This window comes from Myxocyprinus asiaticus, chromosome 37, assembly GCF_019703515.2.
Source record: "Myxocyprinus asiaticus isolate MX2 ecotype Aquarium Trade chromosome 37, UBuf_Myxa_2, whole genome shotgun sequence".
In the NCBI taxonomy this organism is placed as follows: Eukaryota; Metazoa; Chordata; class Actinopteri; order Cypriniformes; family Catostomidae; genus Myxocyprinus; species Myxocyprinus asiaticus.
The window spans coordinates 30331190-30353086 of record NC_059380.1 but is presented as its reverse complement, the minus strand read 5'-3'; the positions used below and the strand labels follow the sequence as shown (position 1 = coordinate 30353086).

The 21897-nt window shown below is 39.3% G+C and overlaps 1 protein-coding gene across 4 annotated transcripts in view; it reads left to right on the top strand.

The window, feature by feature from the left end:
* The window catches only part of LOC127428309 (serine/threonine-protein phosphatase 6 regulatory ankyrin repeat subunit C-like), a 135452-nt gene that overhangs the window by 29414 nt on the left and 84141 nt on the right, over window positions 1-21897 (top strand). For all 4 annotated transcript variants that reach the window (XR_007895074.1, XM_051676600.1, XM_051676599.1 and 1 more), the window contains exons 7-9: window positions 9328-9470; window positions 11099-11311; window positions 11402-11480. Coding sequence is in view for 3 of the 4 variants with exons in the window: in XM_051676600.1 (XP_051532560.1) it covers window positions 9328-9470; window positions 11099-11311; window positions 11402-11480 (435 nt within the window). In the remaining variant the exon portion in view is untranslated. The remainder of the gene's footprint in view (window positions 1-9327; window positions 9471-11098; window positions 11312-11401; window positions 11481-21897) is intronic.

The window sequence follows — 21897 nt, the reverse complement described above, 5'->3', positions numbered from 1 at the left end:
TAAAAGACACTTACGTGTTCAGGATGAAAGCCCCAACAGGCCTACAGACCGGGGACTCGATGTGGATGGCGTGGCGGGAGAGGAGATCCAGCGTCAGTTGTCCAACATGTCGTGATGTTGACGAAGATTCTTGCTGACTTGGAGGATCTCACTGAAATACGTCGATCGATTACGGCGATGGAAATAAAATTCTCTGAGTTAGCTACAAGAGTGACTGATGTTGAAAAACGAATCGATTTTCTGGAATCTTCGGAGAGGGAATTAACCGCTAATCCGCCCGTGACCAAAGTTGATTTGGAACATCTCCTTGTAAAGCTTGAAGATCTTGAGAATAGAAGCCGCAGGAATAATGTCAGAATTGTTGGAATTCCTGAGCGTGAAGAGGGAAGCGATATGGTGAAATTCCTAGACGAGTTTTTCCCCGAGTCTGCTCGACATAACAGGCCACAAGCTGGAAATCGAGCGAGCTCACAGAGTACCAGCTCACAGATCTGCCAGATCAATTCTGGCCAGATTTCTGAGATCATCTGATAAAGATCTTGTGTTGCGCCAGGCGAGGAGCAAAAGGAAGATTTCTTGGAAGAACCATAATATTTTCTTTTTCCCGGACTTTGCGAGTTCGACAAGAGAGAAACGCGATCGGTTCAAGGAATGTAAGAAACTCTTACATCAGAAAAATATCTCGTTCGCTTTGATGTTTCCAGCAAAACTGAGAATAGAAACGAAAAACGGTCGCAAAGTATTTACATGTCCAAATCTGGCAATGTCTTTTATAGAATCAATGTCTGAGTAAACCATTGGATGTTTCTCATGTGAGTGGGCCTGACTCGCTGTACTTACTCTTGAGGAAGCTGGCCGACATTTTAGGTTTTTTGCATTGGCTCCGTCGAGCGGCTGGAGCTTGTTTTGTGAATAACACTTTTCCTTAAAGAAACTTTTGCATTGATGAAAGATTACATTTGCATTGAAGTTCCCGCACAGATCGAGAGTGGACACTACGGATGACCGCAAAATATCCACATGTTCACACAAAGGATGTCTTTTATGAAGTCGACGGATTATGTAAGTCATGGTATATACTTTTATTCAGCCTCCGAGTAAATTGACTCGATCACCCGGGGAACCGGGATGCCGGTTTTGTTTCTTTTTGTATTGGTTCCACCTAGTGGCTGGAGCTTGTTCTATTGAAAAACACTCCTTTGGAACAGCTGTGGATTAATCTGTTTGTTCTTCATGCTTATTCCTCCTGCTGGCTGGAGTTTGTTTTGTTGAGTATTTTTACGGGACATTGGAATGATCATGTCATCCGCTGAACTCATAACAGCTGGCTCACTGAACATTTGTTTGTCTGTCCGAGGAATCTGAACGGTTTTATATCAGCTGGAATTTATTTTGTGGAAGATCACACCTTTGAGACAGTTCTGTGAATGAATCTACACATTCTTTGTGTTCATCCTTCCTATTGACTGGGTTTATTTCACAAAGTATTTTCTGTTATGTAATTTTGCTTCACAAATTTGTGAGGCAAAATTTAGCAATCTGATGGCAAAGTTGTTCTGGGGACTCGTGGGTGTTCATGGACCTTTTGAGTTTAGAGGGATTGTCGCCGATTGGCGTTGTCGTGCGCGGGGTTAATGCGGACCTTTTTCTTTTTTCTGTTTGTTTGGTTCGGGGGGATGTTCGGGGGTTGATTGTTTCACTAATGGGGAATGTGGTCTGCATAATTTTGTTTTTCACACACAATTTGTTTTTTTAATTATATCAATATGTCAGTTGTTAATATAAATGTACTATCTCTCTCCACATGGAATGTGAATGGGTTGGGTCACCCCATAAAAAGAAGGAAGGTTGTTACTTTTCTTAAACGTAAGAAATATGATATAGTGTTTCTTCAAGAAACACATCTCTACCCGCAGGAAGCTGAAAAATTTGGGAAGATATGGGGTGGACATGTTTTCTGTAGTGCTGGCTCAAGTAAAAGCAAGGGAGTCATTATATTGGTAAATAAACATCTATAATTCAAATGTCTCTAACAGATTAAAGATAAATTAGGAAGAGTAATTATTTTTAGCTGAAATTCAAGGGCAAATTCTGATTTTGGCTAATATTTACGCACCTAACGCTGATGATCAGGGCTTTTCTATAGATCTTGAAGGGATGTTGCAAGCCGCTGGCACCCCTCATGATATAATATTGGGAGGAGACTTTAATCTTTTGATGGACTCAGTCCTTGATCACAGTGAAGCAAAAGTGTGTAATCCCCCTAGAGCGACATAGACGCTTCACAGGATGTGTAAAAATCTTGGTCTTGCAGATATTTGGAGACTTTTGAACCCATCTGGTAGGGACTATACATTTTTTTCATCAGTCCATAAGATTTATTCTAGAATTGAATTTTTTTTATATCCAAATCCCTAATTTCATCTGTTGTTGATTACTCAATTGGAAACATTTTAGTCTCAGATCATGCCCTGGTGAGTTTAGAGGTGATGCCACATATAGAGAAAAATAAATCTTGTAGTTGGCGCTTTAATGTATCCCTTCTGCAAAATCCTGATTTCCAACAAATGTTAAAGTCCGAAATCAATGTTTATATGGAGACCAACTGGTCCTCAGTATCCTCTGTGGGCGTGGCTTGGGAGGCACTTAAAGTGGTTCTTAGGGGTCGGATCATACAGTATGCCTCATTCATTAAAAAATCCAAAGCACGAGAACTTGTGGAGTTGGAAGTAAATATTAAAAGTGCCGAGGCAGAGCTAAAGCGCCGTATGTCAGCTGATGGCCTCAGAGAATTGACCCGACTGAAATACAGATATAATACTGTTTTGTCGCGGAAAGTGGAGTTTTGGTTATTCAGGTCAAGACAGTCATACTTTGAGTTGGGTGACAAAGCAGGGAAGCTTTTGGCTAGATATATATATAGTCTATATAGTCTCTTTCTATCATTCCCTCAGTGAAATCTGCTGGCGGTGAAATTTTTACTTTAGCCATTGATATTAATAATGCCTTTAAAGAATTCTATCTTGATCTTTATAGTTGCACGCCTTCACCTACTGATGAATATTTTAGAAACTTTGTGGAACCATTAGAACTCCCTAAACTGACGACTGAGCAAAAAACTACAGTTCTGCTACAGAACTGGCTCCACTTTTGTTAGAAGTTTATACTGAATCATTAAAGAAGGGGAAACTTCCTCCAACCATGACACAAGCCCGGATCAGTCTGATTCTTAAAAAGGATAGAGATCCAAGCGAGTGTAAAAGTTACCGTCCAATCTCCCTGATCCAACTAGATGTAAAAAATATTGTCAAAAATTTTGGCTAACTGATTAAGTAAAGTTATGACATCTCTTATACATATAGATCAGGTGGGGTTTATTCGGGGCTGCAGCTCTTCTGATAACATCAGGCGTCTCATCAATATCATGTGGTCAGTGGTGAATGAACGAGTGTATCTCACTTTATGCCGTATCTCACTTTACGCCAAAAAGGCGTTTGATATGGTAGAATGGGATTATCTTTTTAAGATTTTGGAAATGTATGGGTTCGGGAGTACATCTATTGGTTGGATTAAGTTACTTTATAAACACCCTGTAGCAGCGGTACAAACAAATGAGTTAATTTCAGATTATTTTACTCTGAATAGGGGCACTCGGCAGGGTTGCCCTCTTTCCCCATTATTGTTCTGTCTTGCCCTGGAACCATTAGCAGCCGTGATAAGAAAGGAGGATGATTTTCCAGGGGTGAAAGCGGGAAGTGTGGCGCATAAGCTTCTGCTTTACGCAGATGATATTTTATTATTTGTCTCTGACCCCAATAGATCTATGCCTTGCCTCCACAGAATTATTAATTCCTTTTCCAAATTCTCAGGATAAAAGTCAATTGGTCTAAATCTGAAGCTTTGGCGCTGACAGCGTACTGCCCAGAAACGGCTTTCCAGACGGGCGCCTTGCAGTGGCCCAAACAGGGCATTAAGTATTTGGGGATTTTATTCCCAGCAAATTTGTCTGATTTAGTTAGAGTTAATTTTGACCCTTTAATAAAAAGGTTTTCGAGTGATGTGAGCAGGTGGGCTTCATTACATTTATCGATGATTGTGAAGGTTAATGTTATTAAAATGAATTGTATTCCAAAATTCAACTACTTGCTTCAGTCTCTCCCTGTAGATGTCCCTCTCTCTTATTTCAGGCAATTTGATAGCATAGCGAAGTCCTTCATTTGGAATGGTAAGCGCCCCAGGTTAAATTTCAATAAGTTACATAGGCCAATTGACAAAGGTGGGTTAGACCTACCCAAGAATTTGTTTTATTATTATGCGTTCGGTCTTAGACATTTGGCTCATTGGTCGCTTCCACCTGTGAGAGCCCCTCCCTGGTTTTGTATTGAAAAGGAAGTTCTTGCCCCTATCTCGCCACTGCAAACCATTCGATCAAACTAGCCGGAGAGGTTAAGTCGCACCCCGTTATTTCGCATTTGCACTCGTTATGGACTAAAGTGTCCAGAGTGTTTAATTCGGATATTTATTTAAACGCAGCCTCGAGCATATGGCTGAACCCTAAACTATGTATTAATAAGTCCCCTTTTTGTTGGTCAGATTGGATTGTGAGGGGGGTTAATACACTTGGTGACCTGTATGAGGGTGGAGTATTGAGACATTTTGAAAAACTGAGACATTTGAGACATTTTGAAACTGAGATCTGGCATTCCCAGATCTCAGTTTTATAAGTATTTATAGCTTCGCCACCTACTCTGCACTGTTTTTGGGAGTGGCACGCACCCCCCTAAAGCGTCAGGTGCTTTGGGAGAGGTGATTGCTGCTTTTGGAAAAGGCCATGAAGCATCAGTGTATTACTCCCTACTAATTCTGGGGGATGGAGCCTTGACTTCTCTCAAGAGAGTATGGGAAAAAGATTTGAATTTGGAATTGGAGGGTGGAGTGTGGACTAATATTCTTAAAAATGTCAAGTCTGTATCTAGAGATGCAAGGGTTCGCCTTATGCAATTTAAGATTTCACATAGATTTTATTGGACCCCCTCTAGATTATATAGGCTTGGTCTTAACGACACACCCACTTGCTGGCGATGCCAGTCAGAAGTTGGAGACACTACCCATGTCTTTTGGGGGTGTGTTAGGATCCAGGAGTTTTGGTTGAGGGTTCAGAGGTATTTGTGTGACGTTTTGAACACTCAGGTTTTGCTCTGTCCCAGACTCTGTATTTTGGGTGATGGGGCGGTCATGCATTTAGGGGATAATCACATAAAAAATTGGGTTATGACCAGTCTCATGATTGGCAGGCAAGTAATTTTAAGGTGTTGGAAGTCAAGTGGAGCACCCTCTTTTTCGGAGTGGGTGGAAATGGGGAGGGTAGCTGCATTTGAAGAGGCGGTAAGTAGAAGGCTGGGGTTTTGGGACTTATTTGCTAAAAAATGGGGCAAATATTTAGTTTATTTGGGGGACTCTCGGGGAGGGGATGTGGAGAGTGTAGTTTAGTTTAATCATGTATGTTTATTATTATTTTATTTTTTTATTTGTGTATGTATGTGTGTATATATATATATATATATATATATATATTTTATTTTATGTATGTGGATGTGTATGTATGTATGTACATGTATATATATATATATATATATATACAGGTGCATCTCAATAAATTAGAATGTCGTGGAAAAGTTCATTTATTTCAGTAATTCAACTCAAATTGTGAAACTTGTGTATTAAATAAATTCAATGCACACAGACTGAAGTAGTTTAAGTCTTTGGTTCTTTTAATTGTGATGATTTTGGCTCACATTTAACAAAAACCCACCAATTCACTATCTCAAAAAATTAGAATACATCATAAGACCAATAAAAAAATCATTTTTAGTGAATTGTTGGCCTTCTGGAAAGTATGTTCATTTACTGTATATGTACTCAATACTTGGTAGGGGCTCCTTTTGCTTTAATTACTGCCTCAATTCGGCGTGGCATGGAGGTGATCAGTTTGGGGCACTGCTGAGGTGGTATGGAAGCCCAGGTTTCTTTGACAGTGGCCTTCAGCTCATCTGCATTTTTTGGTCTCTTGTTTCTCATTTTCCTCTTGACAATACCCCATAGATTCTCTACGGGGTTCAGGTCTGGTGAGTTTGCTGGCCAGTCAAGCACACCAACACCATGGTCATTTAACCAACTTTTGGTGCTTTTGGCAGTGTGGGCAGGTGCCAAATCCTGCTGGAAAATGAAATCAGCATCTTTAAAAAGCTGGTCAGCAGAAGGAAGCATGAAGTGCTCCAAAATTTCTTGGTAAACGGGTGCAGTGACTTTGGTTTTCAAAAAACACAATGGACCAACACCAGCAGATGACATTGCACCCCAAATCATCACAGACTGTGGAAACTTAACACTGGACTTCAAGCAACTTGGGCTATGAGCTTCTCCACCCTTCCTCCAAACTCTAGGACCTTGGTTTCCAAATGAAATACAAAACTTGCTCTCATCTGAAAAGAGGACTTTGGAACACTGGGCAACAGTCCAGTTCTTCTTCTCCTTAGCCCAGGTAAGACACCTCTGACGTTGTCTGTGGTTCAGGAGTGGCTTGACAAGAGGAATACGACAACTGTAGCCAAATTCCTTGACATGTCTGTGTGTGGTGGCTCTTGATGCCTTGACCCCAGCCTCAGTCCATTCCTTGTGAAGTTCACCCAAATTCTTGAATCGATTTTGCTTGACAATCCTCATAAGGCTGCGGTTCTCTCGGTTGGTTTTGCATCTTTTTCTTCCACACTTTTTCCTTCCACTCAACTTTCTGTTAACATGCTTGGATACAGCACTCTGTGAACAGCCAGCTTCTTTGGCAATGAATGTTTGTGGCTTACCCTCCTTGTGAAGGGTGTCAATGATTGTCTTCTGGTCAACTGTCAGATCAGCAGTCAGCACCGTGATTGTGTAGCCTAGTGAACCAAACTGAGAGACCATTTTGAAGGCTCAGGAAACCTTTGCAGGTGTTTTGAGTTGATTAGCTGATTGGCATGTCACCATATTCTAATTTTTTGAGATAGTGAATTGGTGGGTTTTTGTTAAATGTGAGCCATAATCATCACAATTAAAAGAACAAAAGACTTAAACTACTTCAGTCTGTGTGCATTGAATGTATTTAATACACGAGTTTCACAATTTGAGTTGAATTACTGAAATAAATGAACTTTTCCATGACATTCTAATTTATTGAGATGCACCTGTATATATATATATATATATATATATATTTCTTTTTTATTTGTATTTCTTTTTTATTGTGTGTTATGTGGGACCACAGGGGTGTTCGTTAGGGGTCAGGGTGGGATTGTATTAGTAGGGTTTAAATGTAAAATTTATATATGTGTTCAGTTTTTTTCTACTGTCATATACATATGAATCAATAAAAATGTTAATTACGAAAAAAAAAAAAAATGTCATGTGGTATAATCGACTAAAGACCATAAAAGATTAAAGTCTTAAAAAAAAAAAAAAAATGTTGCTTCGAGCTTATGGCTGAACCCTAAACTATGTATTACTACGTCCCCATCCTAAGTATGAGGGGGGTTAATACACTCGGTGACCTGTATGAGAGTGGAGTATTGAGATCTTTTGAAAATTTGATTCAACAATTTGGGATTCCCAGATCTCAATTCTGTAGGTATTTACAGCTGCGCCACCTGCTCTGCACTGTTTTGGGAGTAGCACACACGCCCTAAAGTGGCAGATACTCTGGAAGTGGTGATTACTGCCTTTGGAAAAAGTCATATGGCATCAGTGTATTATTCCCTGTTAATTCAGAGTCTGGGTGACAGAGCTTCAACTTCTCTTAAGAGAGTATGGGAGAAAGATTTAAATTTGGTATTGGAGGAGGGATTGTGGGCTAGGATTCCAAAAAACATCAAGTCTACATCTAGAGATGCAAGTCTGATGCAATTTAAGATTTTACATTGATTCTATTGGACCCCCTCTAGATTGTATAGACTTGGTCTCAAAGACACACCCACCTGTTGGCGATGCTAATCAGAAGATGGGGACATAACCCATGTTTTTGGGGGTTGTGAAAAGATTCAAGATTTTTGGTTGAGGGTTCAGAATTTTATTTGTGAGGTGTTGGCTGCTCAGGTTTCATTTTGCCCCAGGCTCTGTGTTCTAGGCGATGGGGCGGTCATTGATGTAGGAGATGGGTTCATGAAGAATTGGGTCCTGGCTGGTGTCATGATCGGAAGTCAAGTCATCCTTAGAGGATGGAAATCAGCTGGAGCGCCCTCGTTTGTGGAGTGGTGTGTGGAGTTGGGCAGGGTGGTGGCTTTTGAGGGGATGGTTTGTAGCAGGCTGGGCAACACGGGATTATTTAATAAAATATGGGGTAGGTATTTGGATTTTGTGGAGGGCTCTCGGGGGAAGAAGGTGGAGGGAGATGGGTATTTGTGAATGTTTGTGTGCGTTCTGATTGTTTTTATTTTTTCTTATTTCTTTATTTTTATTTTTTCATTTTTTACTGAATACTGTCTGTTAATTTATTGTTTATTTTGTGTGTCATTATTGGTTTGATGTCAGGCCACTGGGGTGTGTGTGTTTGTGTTGGGTGTGGAGGGTGGGTATGTTCAGAGGGAAGGGTTTAGGTTTATGTAATGTGATTCCTTGTTTCCTGTTATGTTTATTGGATTTATCATTGGAATCAATAAAAATTGTTAATTAAAAAAAAATAAAAATCTAAAAAAATTGTGGCAGACAAGCCTCTTGTTCATTAGGGAAAGGAGGAAGCAGGAACTGGATTAACAATCAACAGGACTTTAATTACAACATAAAACGCTGAACTGAAACATAATGACAAATTGACACACACACACAACGGCCACATGCGTCTCTCTCGCTCTCTCTCTTTCTGGCGTTCCCGGCTCCTCCTTTATCTCTCTCCCGCTGATTGGGCAACTCAGTGCCGGGCTTGCATCCTCACGCCCTGGCCCTCCTCCTCGTCACATACCCCCACCGCCCGATTCAGGCCGGGGAAAACCTCCGGCCTGATTTACCCCCCCCTCCTTCTGCTGCCGGTTGGTCTTCCCTGCCTCCTGGGAACCTGGGAAGGACGAGAGGAGGAAGAGAGAAAGAGAGAGAGAGAGAGAGAGAGAGAGAGAGAGAGAGAGAGAGAGAAAATACAAATTCTGGTTAATTTAAGCAAAAGCATTCAGATGAAGATGTCTTTCATAATTACATTTTTAGTCAAGTGGGTCCAAACTGTGCACTAGTACATATATTCCTACTCAAAATATCTTTCATTTTCCTGGTATGTTGTTCTGTTTTGACTTAAATGTGTCTGATGGTCAGGACATCTGGAGGTTGTGATGCTCTTGGTATCGTGTGGTGCTGATGTATCCTGCAGGGATAAGGATGGTTTTACTCCTCTACATGTGGCTGCTTTTAGTGGACACACTGAATTGGTGCAGTACCTTCTGAGACATGAGGCAGAGGTGAGGAACCACATCCAGACATGTGTAATCATCACTTAGCTGTTTTACCTGAAAATATATTAAAATATATTTAGTAGTTCTAAAACAAAGATTGCTTTAAGGGATAGCTCACCCAAAAATTTAAATTCTCTCATCAGTTAATCTCATGCCATCCCAGATGTGTATGAATGTTTTTCTTCATTATTTCACAAATAAAGATTTTTAGAAAAATATCTCAGCTCTGTAGGTCCATACAATGCAAGTGAATGGTGATCAGACCTTTGTTGTTCAAAAAATAACATAAAGGAAACATAATGTGACTTTGATAACATCATCAGAAAATAATGTTTTTCAGAGGCAGAAAAAGTTATTACATTGCAATGAAATATTGAGAAATAAAATTGTCCTTGATTTTTAGATAAAAGAGCTTAAGATTATGTATAAACAAACATTCTCTTTCAGAAGTGAAAACTTCCTCCCTTCCAATAAGGTCATTTACTGAAATTCAGCTGCAAAAATGACTTAAGTCAGAAACCTGAAAAATTAACACTTTTATCCACATTTACATGTCAGCAGTGTCTTCTGGCTGATAAAAAATTTGTGTAGCACTTTATTTTACAGTCCTGTTCAACATTTACAATCAACAGGACTTTAATTACAACATAAAACGCTGAACTGAAACATAATGACAAATTGACAAACACACACAACATGCGTCTCTCTCGCTCTCTCTCTTTCTGGCGTTCCCGGCTCCTCCTTTATCTCTCTCCCGCTGATTGGGCAACTCAGTGCCGGGCTTGCATCCTCACGCCCTGGCCCTCCTCCTCGTCACATACCCCCACCGCCCGATTCAGGCCGGGGAAAACCTCCGGCCTGACTTACCCCCCCCCTCCTTCTGCTGCCGGTTGGTCTTCCCTGCCTCCTGGGAACCTGGGAAGGACGAGAGGAGGAAGAGAGAAAGAGAGAGAAGAGAGAGAGAGAGAGAGAGAGAGAAAAAATAAAAATTCTGGTTAATTTAAGCAAAAGCATTCAGATGAAGATGTCTTTCATAATTACATTTTTAGTCAAGTGGGTCCAAACTGAAAAAGTTATTACATTGCAATGAAATATTGAGAAATAAAATTGTCCTTGATTTTTAGATAAAAGAGCTTAAGATTATGTATAAACAAACATTCTCTTTCAGAAGTGAAAACTTCCTCCCTTCCAATAAGGTCATTTACTGAAATTCAGCTGCAAAAATAACTTAAGTCAGAAACCTGAAAAATTAACACTTTTATCCACATTTACATGTCAGCAGTGTCTTCTGGCTGATAAAAAAATTTGTGTAGCACTTTATTTTACAGTACTGTTCAACATTTACGTACTATATAATTACAACAACTACAGTATAGGTACTAACCCTAACCATAAACCTAACCCCAACCCTAACCTTAACCCATATTAAATACATGTAGTTACCTAATATTACTCAGTACTTTCTTTGGTAGGTACACTGTAAGTATACTGAAAGTACACATACTGTAAAATAAAGTGCATCTGAAATTTGCCCACCCTGTCACAGTGAAGAAATTAGGAGGAGTCTATGTATGAATACAAACAAATATGAATTGACTTCAAATGTTTGTGTTGTCTTTAATTGCTCCTGTCAGATTGACGAAGCTGATGTGTTTGGTAACACTGCTCTTCATATGGTTTGTTACGCTGGGCAAGATACTGTAGCCAGTGAGCTGGTCAGCTGTGGTGCCAGTGTTAACCAGACAAACATGCGTGGCTGCACACCACTGCACCTGTCTGCTGTCTCCACTGATGGACTGCTGTGTTTCGAGCTGCTGATCAATAATGGGACAGATGTTAACTTGCAGGTCTGATGTTCCACATAAACTACTCTAAGACAAGCAGATGGTCTTTCTTAAAAAAAAAAAAATGTCACTTAACTCTTGTTTTATTTTCAGAATATAGAAGGCAAGAGTCCTTTGCATATGACTGCCATGCATGGGCGATTCACCTGTTCCCAGATACTCATTCAAAATGGTAGATACTCACTCAAATACGTAGATACACAGATAATCATTAAAATACACAGTTGCTCCAGCCACAACTATTAGCTGTTGCAAACTTAGTGAACTGCCTTGCCTACAGCTTACATTGACAATGTCTATTTACACATACTGTATATTGGGTATATATTTATGTATCCATTTGATATATTTTGTAAATTTTTTACACAGAGAAAATAGCTTGTATCTGACCAAAATTCCATTATCGTCAGCAAGTGGACTAACATGTGAGGATCAAATTAAAAGTTCCCCAAAAATATGCAAGAATGAACCTGACGCCATCCTTGTTTTCTAGTCTCTCAGTGAAACCCTTGAACTGCAATAGTGGACATTGGCCGATTCTTTAAAAACAGCCGAAGATCAGGGCTGTTTATTTCCTGTCAAAAGGGAGTGAAAAAAACGCATCTGACAATCAGCCTGCCTACAGCTCGTGCTGTTTGTGTAAAAAAAAATGTTTTGTGTGGAATAACTTTTAATTGGGTGAATATGACAGCAGCTTAGCAATTTGTAAACTTTGCTCTGCTAGAATGTCATGAGGTGGAAGCCAGTAGTGTAGTCTAGGGCATACAGAGGCATACGCCGTATGCTCACCTATCTTTCTTAGGATTTTGCATATGACCACCTAAAATAAGTGATGATAAGTATGGCCGCCAGAGCAACGAGTAGGCTTTTGACCTGGAACTTTTTCAATCTACTAACGCCATGCCGCAGCACCGTTGAGTGAATTGTGTGTACAGAGATTCTCTCTAAACACACACAGAGCAGCGGGAGGCGGGAGCGCAACTGATGGCACACGCAAGATAGACAGTCCGACTAAGCTGATCCACCAATCAGAACGTTCATTTCAGATGCGATTGGATATTTCCAATGTCTAATGCTAATGCACAAGCATCCATGGAGTAACCATAATTTGTGTTATTATTTTATTTCCCTGCTAAACGTAATATACATTTAAATGTAACTTATGCAATTAAACTTTGTGAAAATACTGCATTTTATTGTACACGTGCTAGTTTTGATGCTCTTCGCAGATATTGGACAACTGTGTCCCATAATTATATCAAATGTTTTTAGAGGTTCAAGCCTTAAGGGCTAGAAACCCTATTGTTTTTGTCAGGATTTTTATTATAATTTTTCTGCCCTAAAACTGATCGTGCAGACCAAACCGTAAGGCATAGACACTTGAAACTTTCAGGAACGGTAGTACTCCGGCTGGCTAGCCATACACCTGGAATCGGCCCTTAAAAACATTTAAACATAAAAAAAAAAAAATTATAAAAAAAAACAAAAACATTTTGGACAATTACTCAAAATAGAAAAATAGAAAAATGGTAAATCTTTTAAGCTCCGGCCAATTTGGGGTTCCCCAATCGGAACCAAACCAGTGCAGAAAGGTTCAGCAGAGTCCCAATATGAAAAGTTATCAAAGGAATTTTTAACTTTTGATTTAATGTCAAACTGTATGCCAAAACGTACGTAGTGGGTGTAGCCACTTTTATTAAAATGGTTATAACTTTGGAACAGATTGAGATATTATCACCAAATTTGGTACACGTATGTATTGAGTAGTTCTGAGGACACACAAAATCTTTCACACCTCTGCCTCTTGGTGGTGCTATAATAATTAAAAAACTAAAAATGTCTCTAACTATGGAACCGTTGGTCCGATCGACTTGAAATTTTTCATGCAGTGTGTTTGTCCAAGGTGCCATCAAGATTTATAAGGACAGTTGCATATCTTGAGAAACATGGCCGCCATCGACCAATCAGCTTTTAGCAGCTATTTGACAAGGGTAAAAAACATATTGAAATGAAGTATGGTAGACCTATTTGTCTCTTGGCCTGAGAGGTCTGTGCAAAATGTGAAAAAAGTGGCCACCGGAAAGAACTATTGCATTTTAAATGCATGTAAATCGATGTATATACAGCTGTCTTTCACAAACAAATATGTTATTCATATCATATGATAGACCTCCTCTTTCTGATCAACTTTGCCTCAAGAACCATTGGTGTGAATCAAATAGTTAATTAAAGATTTTATATTATTTAACAAAACTACTTCTTCAAACTAGTCCTAGGCCATTCGCCTGATCGGAACCAAACCAGAGCAGAAAGATTCTCTGGAGTCCTAATATTAATAATTATCAAAAAAAGTTTGAACTTTCGATTTTCGAAAAACGTGGGGCCGTGGCCACTTTAACTAAAACGGTTCTTACTCATAAACGGAATGATTTTTCATCACCAAATTTGGTAGACATATGTATGGGGTCATTCTGAAGACACACATAAAAATTGCATATCTTTGCCTCTTGGTGGCGCTATAATAATTAAAAATATAAAAATGGCTCTAGTTATGAAACCATTGGTCCGATCGACTTGACATTTTACATGCAGTGTCTTTGTCCAAGTTGCCATCAAGTTCTATGCGGACAGTCACATATCTTGAAAAACATGGCCGCCATTGACCAATCAAATTGTAGCAGCTATTTTAACTAGTCCTAGGCCGTTCACCCGATCAGAACCAAATCAATGCAGAAAGGTTCTCTGGAGTCCCAGTCTTAATAATTATCAAAAAAAGTTTGAACATTCGATGCACCGTTGCAACAATATGGCAAAACATACAAAGTGGGGGTGGCCACTTTTTCTTCAATGGTTAAAACTCTTGAACGGAATGAGATATCATCACCAAATTCATCAACACTTATGTAGGAGGTCAATCTGAGGGCACATGAAAAAATCAGTCAGAAATGTAAAAAAGTACCACATCTCTGTGCTACCTAACCTGATGTTTCTGAAAATGAATGCATTTTATCATTGTTTTAGTTGCAAACAGACAGTCTAATTAATACTTAATATCTGTTACATATGTACTTAAAGGACCTTAAAGGCTTGAACCCCATTAATTGCTGCTTGCAGCTATATATATATATATATATTTGCATTTTACTTCTGTCAGTAGTGCCTTTTTCTCGTGATATCAAATAATTTCATATTTCATATAAAACAACTAACCATTAATTCTTATGTAGGATATATATGGTAATACAAGATATCGTGTTAACGTGAACATTACTACACTCATATTAGCTATACAATGCTTAACAGTTTATTGCGTATTATTTATGTATTAGTTTATTAATTAGAGTAATTATAAAGTATTTTGTAATTAACCTTTTTATTGATTCAAAGAAAATAACACAACAGAGAAAAACACAACACATACACACCGAAGGGTTAAATTTTAACCCTCACTAATATCCCTCCCCAAACACCAACCCCACCTAACCCCAATTTTATGGTCACATAAAATAATACACACACACACACAAATAAATAAATAAATAAATAATATATATAATAAACATACATTGTTAAACTAAACTTCTCTCTCCTCATCACTTCCCCGAGAGTCCCCCAAAACCACCAAATACATACCCCACTTCCTGAAAAACAAGTCCCCCAATCCCAGCCTTCTATCTGTCATCTCCTCAAAAGCCGCCACCCTCCCCATCTCCGCACACCCCTCCAGAAATGGTGGCGCTCCGTCCAACTTCCAACACCAACAGTTTGTCTGCCAATCATCATGCTAGTCAGAATCCAATTCTTTATATATTTGTCCCCCAAATTTATAACTGCCCCATTGCCCAAAATACAAAGTCTGGGGCAAAGTAAAATTTGAGTGCCCAAAATGTCACACAAATAATTCTGAACCTTTAACCAAAAATCTTGGATCTTAACACATCCCCAAAAAACATGGGTTGTGTCTCCAACTTCTGATTGGCATCGCCAGCAGGTGGGTGTGTCTATATAATCTAGAGGGGGTCCAATAAAATCTATGTAAAATCTTAAATTGCATAAGGTGAACCCTTGCATCTCTAGATGCAGACTTGACATTTTTTAGAATCCTAGTCCATCCTCCAATACCAAGTTCAAATCTTTCTTCCATAATCTCTTGATAGAAGTTAAAGCTCCATCCACCAGACTCTGAATTAGGAGGGAGTAATACACTGATGCCTCATGACCTTTTCCAAAAGCAGTAATCACCTCTCCCAAAGTATCTGCCGCTTTAGGGGGGTGTGCTACCTCCAAAAACAGTACAGAGCATGTGAAACAAGATCTTGGGTAGGCCTAGCCCACCTTTGTCAATCGGCCTATGTAATCTGTTGAAATGTAGTCTGGGACATTTACCATTCCAAATGAAGGACTTCACTATGCTATCAGATTGCTTGAAATAAGAGAGGGGGACATCTATAGGGAGTGACTGTAGCAGGTAGTTGAATTTTGGAATACAATTCATTTTAATAACATTAACCTTCCCAATCATCGATAAATGTAATGAAGCCCACCTGTCCACATCGCTCGAAAACCTTTTTATTAAAGGGTCAAATTTAACTCTAACTAAACAGACAAATTTGCTGGGAATAAAATCCCCAAATACTTAATGCCCTGTTTGGGCCACTGGAAGGCGCCCGTCTGGAAGGCCGTTACTGGACAGTACGCTGTCAGAGCCAAAGCTTCGGATTTAGACCAATTTACTTTGTATCCTGAGAACTTGGAAAAGGAATTAATAATTCTGTGGAGGCAAGGCATAGATCTAGTAGGGTCAGAGACGAATAACGGCACTTTTAATATTCCCTTCTAGCTCCACGAGTTCTCGTTCTTTGGATTTTTTGGTGAATGAGGCATAGTGTATGATCCGACCCCTAAGAACCACTTTAAGTGCCTCCTAAGCCACACCCACAGAAGATACTGAGGACCAGTTGGTCTCCATATAAACATTGATTTCAATCTTTAACGTTTGTTGGAAATCAGGATTTTGCAACAGGGAATTTTTTTTTCTCCATATGTGGCAACATCTCTAAATTCACCAGGGCGTGATCTGAGACAAAGATGTTTCCAATTGAGCAATCAACAACAGATGAAATGAGGGACTTATATATATATATTTTATATATATATAAAATCTATTCTAGAATAAATCTTATGGACTGATGAAAAAATGTACAGTCCCTACCAGATGGGTTCAAAAATCACCAAATATCTGCAAGACCAAGATTTTTACACATTCTCTGAAGTGTCAGTGTTGCTCTAGGAGGCTTACACACTTTTGCTTCACTATGATCAAGGACTGAGTCCATCAAAAGATTAAAGTCTCCTCCCAATATTATATCATGAGGGGTGCCAGCGGCTTGCAACATCCCTTCAAGATCAATAAGCCCTGATCATCAATGTTAGGTGCGTAAATATTAGCCAAAACCAACCTTTGCGCCTGAATTTCTGCTAAAACAATAATGATTCTCCCTAATCTTTAATCTGTTTGCGAGATTTTAATTGTAGATGTTTACTTATGTAATGACTCCCCTACTCTTACTTGAGCCAGCACTAAAGAAAACATGCCCACCCCATGTCTTCCCTATTTTTTCAGCTTCCTGCGGGGAAAGATGCGTTTCTTGAAGAAACATTATATCACATTTCTTATGCTTAAGAAAAGAAAAAATCTTCCTTCTTTTTATGGGGTGCCCCAACCCATTTACATTCCATGTGGAGAAAGATAACTCACTCATATTAACATTTGACATTTTTATATAATAGACAAAATAAATTGTGTCAAAAACAAGATTATACAGACCGCATTCCAACATTAGTGCAACAATCAAACCCCGAACTCCCCCCCAAACCAAACAAACAGAAAAAAGAAAAACGTCCGTATTAATCCCGCGCACGACAGCGCCAACCGGCGTCAATCCCTCTAAACTCAAAAGGTCCATGTATGCCTACGAGAGCCCCCGTGACAACTTTGCCATCGGATTGCTCAAGTCCGGTGCTTCTGCACAAATTTTGTAAGGCAAAATTACATAACAGAAAATACTTTGTAAACAAACCTCAGCCAATAGGTAGAATAAACACAAAGAACTTGTAGATTCATTCACAGAACTGTCTCGAAGGTTCCCCAAGGACAGACAAACAAGTGTTCAGTGAGCTGGCTGTTTATGAGTGCAGCAGATGACGTAATCATTCCAATGTCCCACAAAAATACTCCACAAAACAAATTCCAGCCAACAGGAGGCATGAGCACAAGGAAAGAACAGATTCATCCACAACTGTCGTGAAGCAGTGTTATTCCAGCCGCTAGGCGAAACCAGCGAAAAAGAAACAAAACAGGCGTCCAGGTTCCTCGGATGGTCAAGCATCAAATTCACTCGGAGGCCGCATGAAAAATACATCATGATTTACTCAGTCCGTCAACTTTATAAAATACATCTTTTGTGTGGGCATGTAGATATTTTGCGGCCATCCTCAGTATCCACTCTCAATCTGGCCAGGAACCCCAGTGCAAATGCGATCTTCCATCAATGCAAAAGTTTCTTGAAGGAGAAGTGTTATTCCACAAAACAAACTCCAGCCACTAGGCGGAACCAACATAAACAGAAACAAAAATGGCGCCCAGCTTCCTCAGACAGTCGAGTGTATGTTCAGCGAATCAATCCACTCACATGAGAAACACCAAATTGCTTACTCATTCCAATGTATTTATGAAGGACAGTGCTTGTTTGGGACATGTAAATACTTTGCGGTCATCCTTCATATCTATTCTCAGTTTAGACGGAAACATCAGTGCAAAAGCGATCTTCCATTGATGCAAGAGTTTCTTACACTCCTTGAATCAATTGCATTTCTCTCTTGTCGAATTCGCAAAATCCGGGAACAAGAAAATATTGTGATTCTTCCAAGAAAGCTTTCCTTTGCTCCTTGCCTCGCGCAACACAAGATCTTTATCGGTTGATCTCAAAAATTTGGCCAGAATTGATCGGGGCCTGTCCCCCTCAGCAGATCTGCGAGCTGGGACTCTGTGAGCTCGCTCGATTTCCAGCTTATGGCCTGTTATGTCGAGCAGACTCAGGAAGAGCTCATCTTGGAATTTCACCATATCTCTGCCTTCTTCATGCTCAGGAATTCCAACAATCCGTACATTATTTCTTCGGCTCCTATTTTCGAGATCTTACAGTTTTTCCAAAATGTTTTACAAGTCTATTTTGATCACGAGTGGATTAGCGGATAATTCCCTTTCCGATGACTCCAGATAATCGATCCGTTTCTCAACATCTGCCACTCTTGTTACCAACTCAGAGAATTTTGTTTCCATTGCCGTAATCGATCGACGTATTACAGCGAGATCCTCCAAGTCAGCAACAACCTTCGTCAGCATCACAAACATGTTGGACAGTTGCTGTTGAATCTCTCCCACCGCACCATCCAAATCAGAGGTTTCAGCTTGAGCACGTAAGTGTCTTTTAATGTCTCCAGAGCTCAAGGATTTTGACTTCTTTGCCATGTTTACCTCAAAGAACAAATATGTAACTAGGTGTATCGAATCTCACCGGATGATAACATGAAAATAATTAAAAAACTAGCAAAGTGCACAGAGCTCGTCGCTCACACGTCTGTTCCTCGCATGGCGTCACGTGATCCAAGTCGTAATTATAAAGTACTAACAATTTTTGTAGTAGCCTACTGAAAGAAACATTAATGGCACCTAATATGTATTTAATTTAAATACATATTTAACATCAAGTTACCATACCATGTTTCTTAGTAGTGAACTGTACACCATGCCATCAAGAAACTTACCCTGATATACATTTTGTAGGTTCATGTGGGACTATAATTACAACAGCCAATATATAAATATTATCAAAATGAAAAAAAACAAAAATGTATCCTTCATAAATTCACAGTATGCCCACCTCTTCAGACACTACTACACCACTGGGTGGAACTACTGCTAAAAATGTTAATGCAACTAATTTGATTACTCACTATAAAGCTTGACACAGCAAGGCATATAATTAGTTTGTTAAAGCTAAAGAGGCTGCTTCAGCTAAACAGGGACAGTCAATCTTACCAATTTAATTTGAACCTAACAGGAGGCTATTCATACATCAGTTAATTTGATAAACTCATTCGATAGCATTTGTGAAAATAATAATAATAGACTCGTCCCTCATTTATAAATCTTTTTTTTTTTAAATCACAGTTACAGAAAGGCAGTGGCTGAGTTCGGAATAGCATACTACCCATATTACTTTAACTATTTCTACCATATCTACAGTATATTTATGAAGGTAGTATGCTATTCCGAACTCGGCTACTTACAATGGAAGTGAATGATGCCAATCCATAAAGATTAAAATACACACTGTTTCAAAAGTATAACTAAAAGACGTAAACAATGCACATGTTAACATGATTTTAGTGTCATAAAATCTCTATTCTACATCATTATAGTGTGATAAATGATTACAGGGCTTTCTGGTATTACATTGTCATGACAACATGAAGTTATAAATAATATTGGATATAAATTTACACAGAAAAGGTTAGTAAGCAATTTTATCACACTAAAATCATGTCAACAAATATAATGTACACCATTTTTACATAAATATACTTAGAACCACTAATCGTGACCACGAGGAGGTTACCCCATGTGACTCTACCTTCCCTAGCAACCGGGCCAATTTGGTTGCTTAGGAGACCTGGCTGGAGTCACTCAGCACACCCTGGATTCGAACTCACGACTCCAGGGGTGGTAGTCAGCGTCAGTATTCGCTGAGCTACCCAGGCCCCCACATAAATGTGTATTTTAATGTTTATGGACTGGACCCAATCCCTTCCATTGTAAGTGCCTTACCATAACCACGTTTTTGCCTATTTTTTAATATGATGATTGAGGGATGAGTCAAAAATATTTTGGTCATCTACATTATGCAACAAACGCTGTTGAAACATCATTAACTTGTATTCAATCTGAAACATTTCTTAAATAACGAGTTTTTTTATTTTTTATATGGAAGATGTTATTTGCACCCTGGTGCAAATAATGGTATATGCTATTTACACCCCAGTGCAAATAGTGGCAGATATTATTTGCACCCCAACCCTAGAGCAAATGATAGATTGCACCTTGGTATCTGATACTATTTGCACCCATTTTTAAATAACAACATACAGTATGGGCATCACTGCAGTGTGTTTATTGTGTTTATTGAGAGTCCCACAGACACACTACATTAAGCTCTACCCATAAACCTAACCTTAACCTTACCTTAGAAAAATATAACCTTGGTTTTACTACAGTAACCATGGTTTTACCATGGTATTTTTTGTAAATTTACAGTAACCACAAAATTAACCATGGTTACTATATTACCACAATATTACTGCACTAACACCATGGTTAATTGTATTAAAACTATGTTTTCTGCCAAAAAAACATGGTTACTACAATAGTAATATACAGTGATGCAATCTACACACAATTGATGCCGAGCCGCGGGAACGAGTGCAATCAACAGACCCCGCTTTCGGATGAAACCCTTCTCTGCACTAGACATTCACCGTGACCAAATCACTACGATGAAATCAACATGAATATTTATTTTATCTATTATTTTAAGTAGCATTAAAGGAAATATTAAGAGTGGAAAAAGGAAATCGGATGGAAAAATAGAATCTGTTTTTACACTAACCGTGGCTGGTGCAATGATGTGAGAGTGATCCAACACCACTGTTCTCTTGATCTGGAATCTTTTATCATAAACTGTAAACCCTTCTACTCCCCCCGTGAGTTCGTCTCATTCATACTGGTCAGTGTTTACATTCCACCGCAGGCCAACATGCAGGATGCGCAGCACGTGCTCGCTGACTAGATACTGTGTGTGGAGCAGACAAACCCGGACTCCTTAGTTATTGTTCTCGGCGACTTTAACGGTAATCTCACTCATAATTTAAAGGTAATCTCACTCATGAGCTCCCCAAATACAGACAGTTTATTAAATGCCGACCAGAGAGGAGAACATTCTAGATCACTGTTACACTACAGTAAGCAGTGCCTATCACGCCGTCCCCCACGCTGCACTGGGTCACTCTGACCACGTCATGGTCCAACTGATTCCTGCATACAAGCAGAAATTAAAACTATCTAAACCTGTTGTGAGGACATCAAATCAGTGGACCAGTGGGGCTGTGGAGGAGCTGCAGGTATGATTGGACTGTACGGACTGGGATGTATTCAGGACTGCTACCAACAGTCTGGATGAGTACACAGAGGATATTACATCAAACATCAGCTTCTGTGAGGACTGCTGTGTACCATCACGCACCAGGGTGAGTTACAACAATGAGTTACAACTTCTCCCCAAAGGATACATGTGACTCTGCCTTAGAATTTGGCCAAAATTAAGTATTAATAGTCATAATCATGCTCTCTACCTTTTGCAACAGCATTTGCATCAGGAGTGCACCTCTGATGTCTTAAAGTGCTGTCCATGTAAGCAGTTAATTAGATTTTGGAGCAGACCAGTTATCACCATATCGGATGATATGCTGTA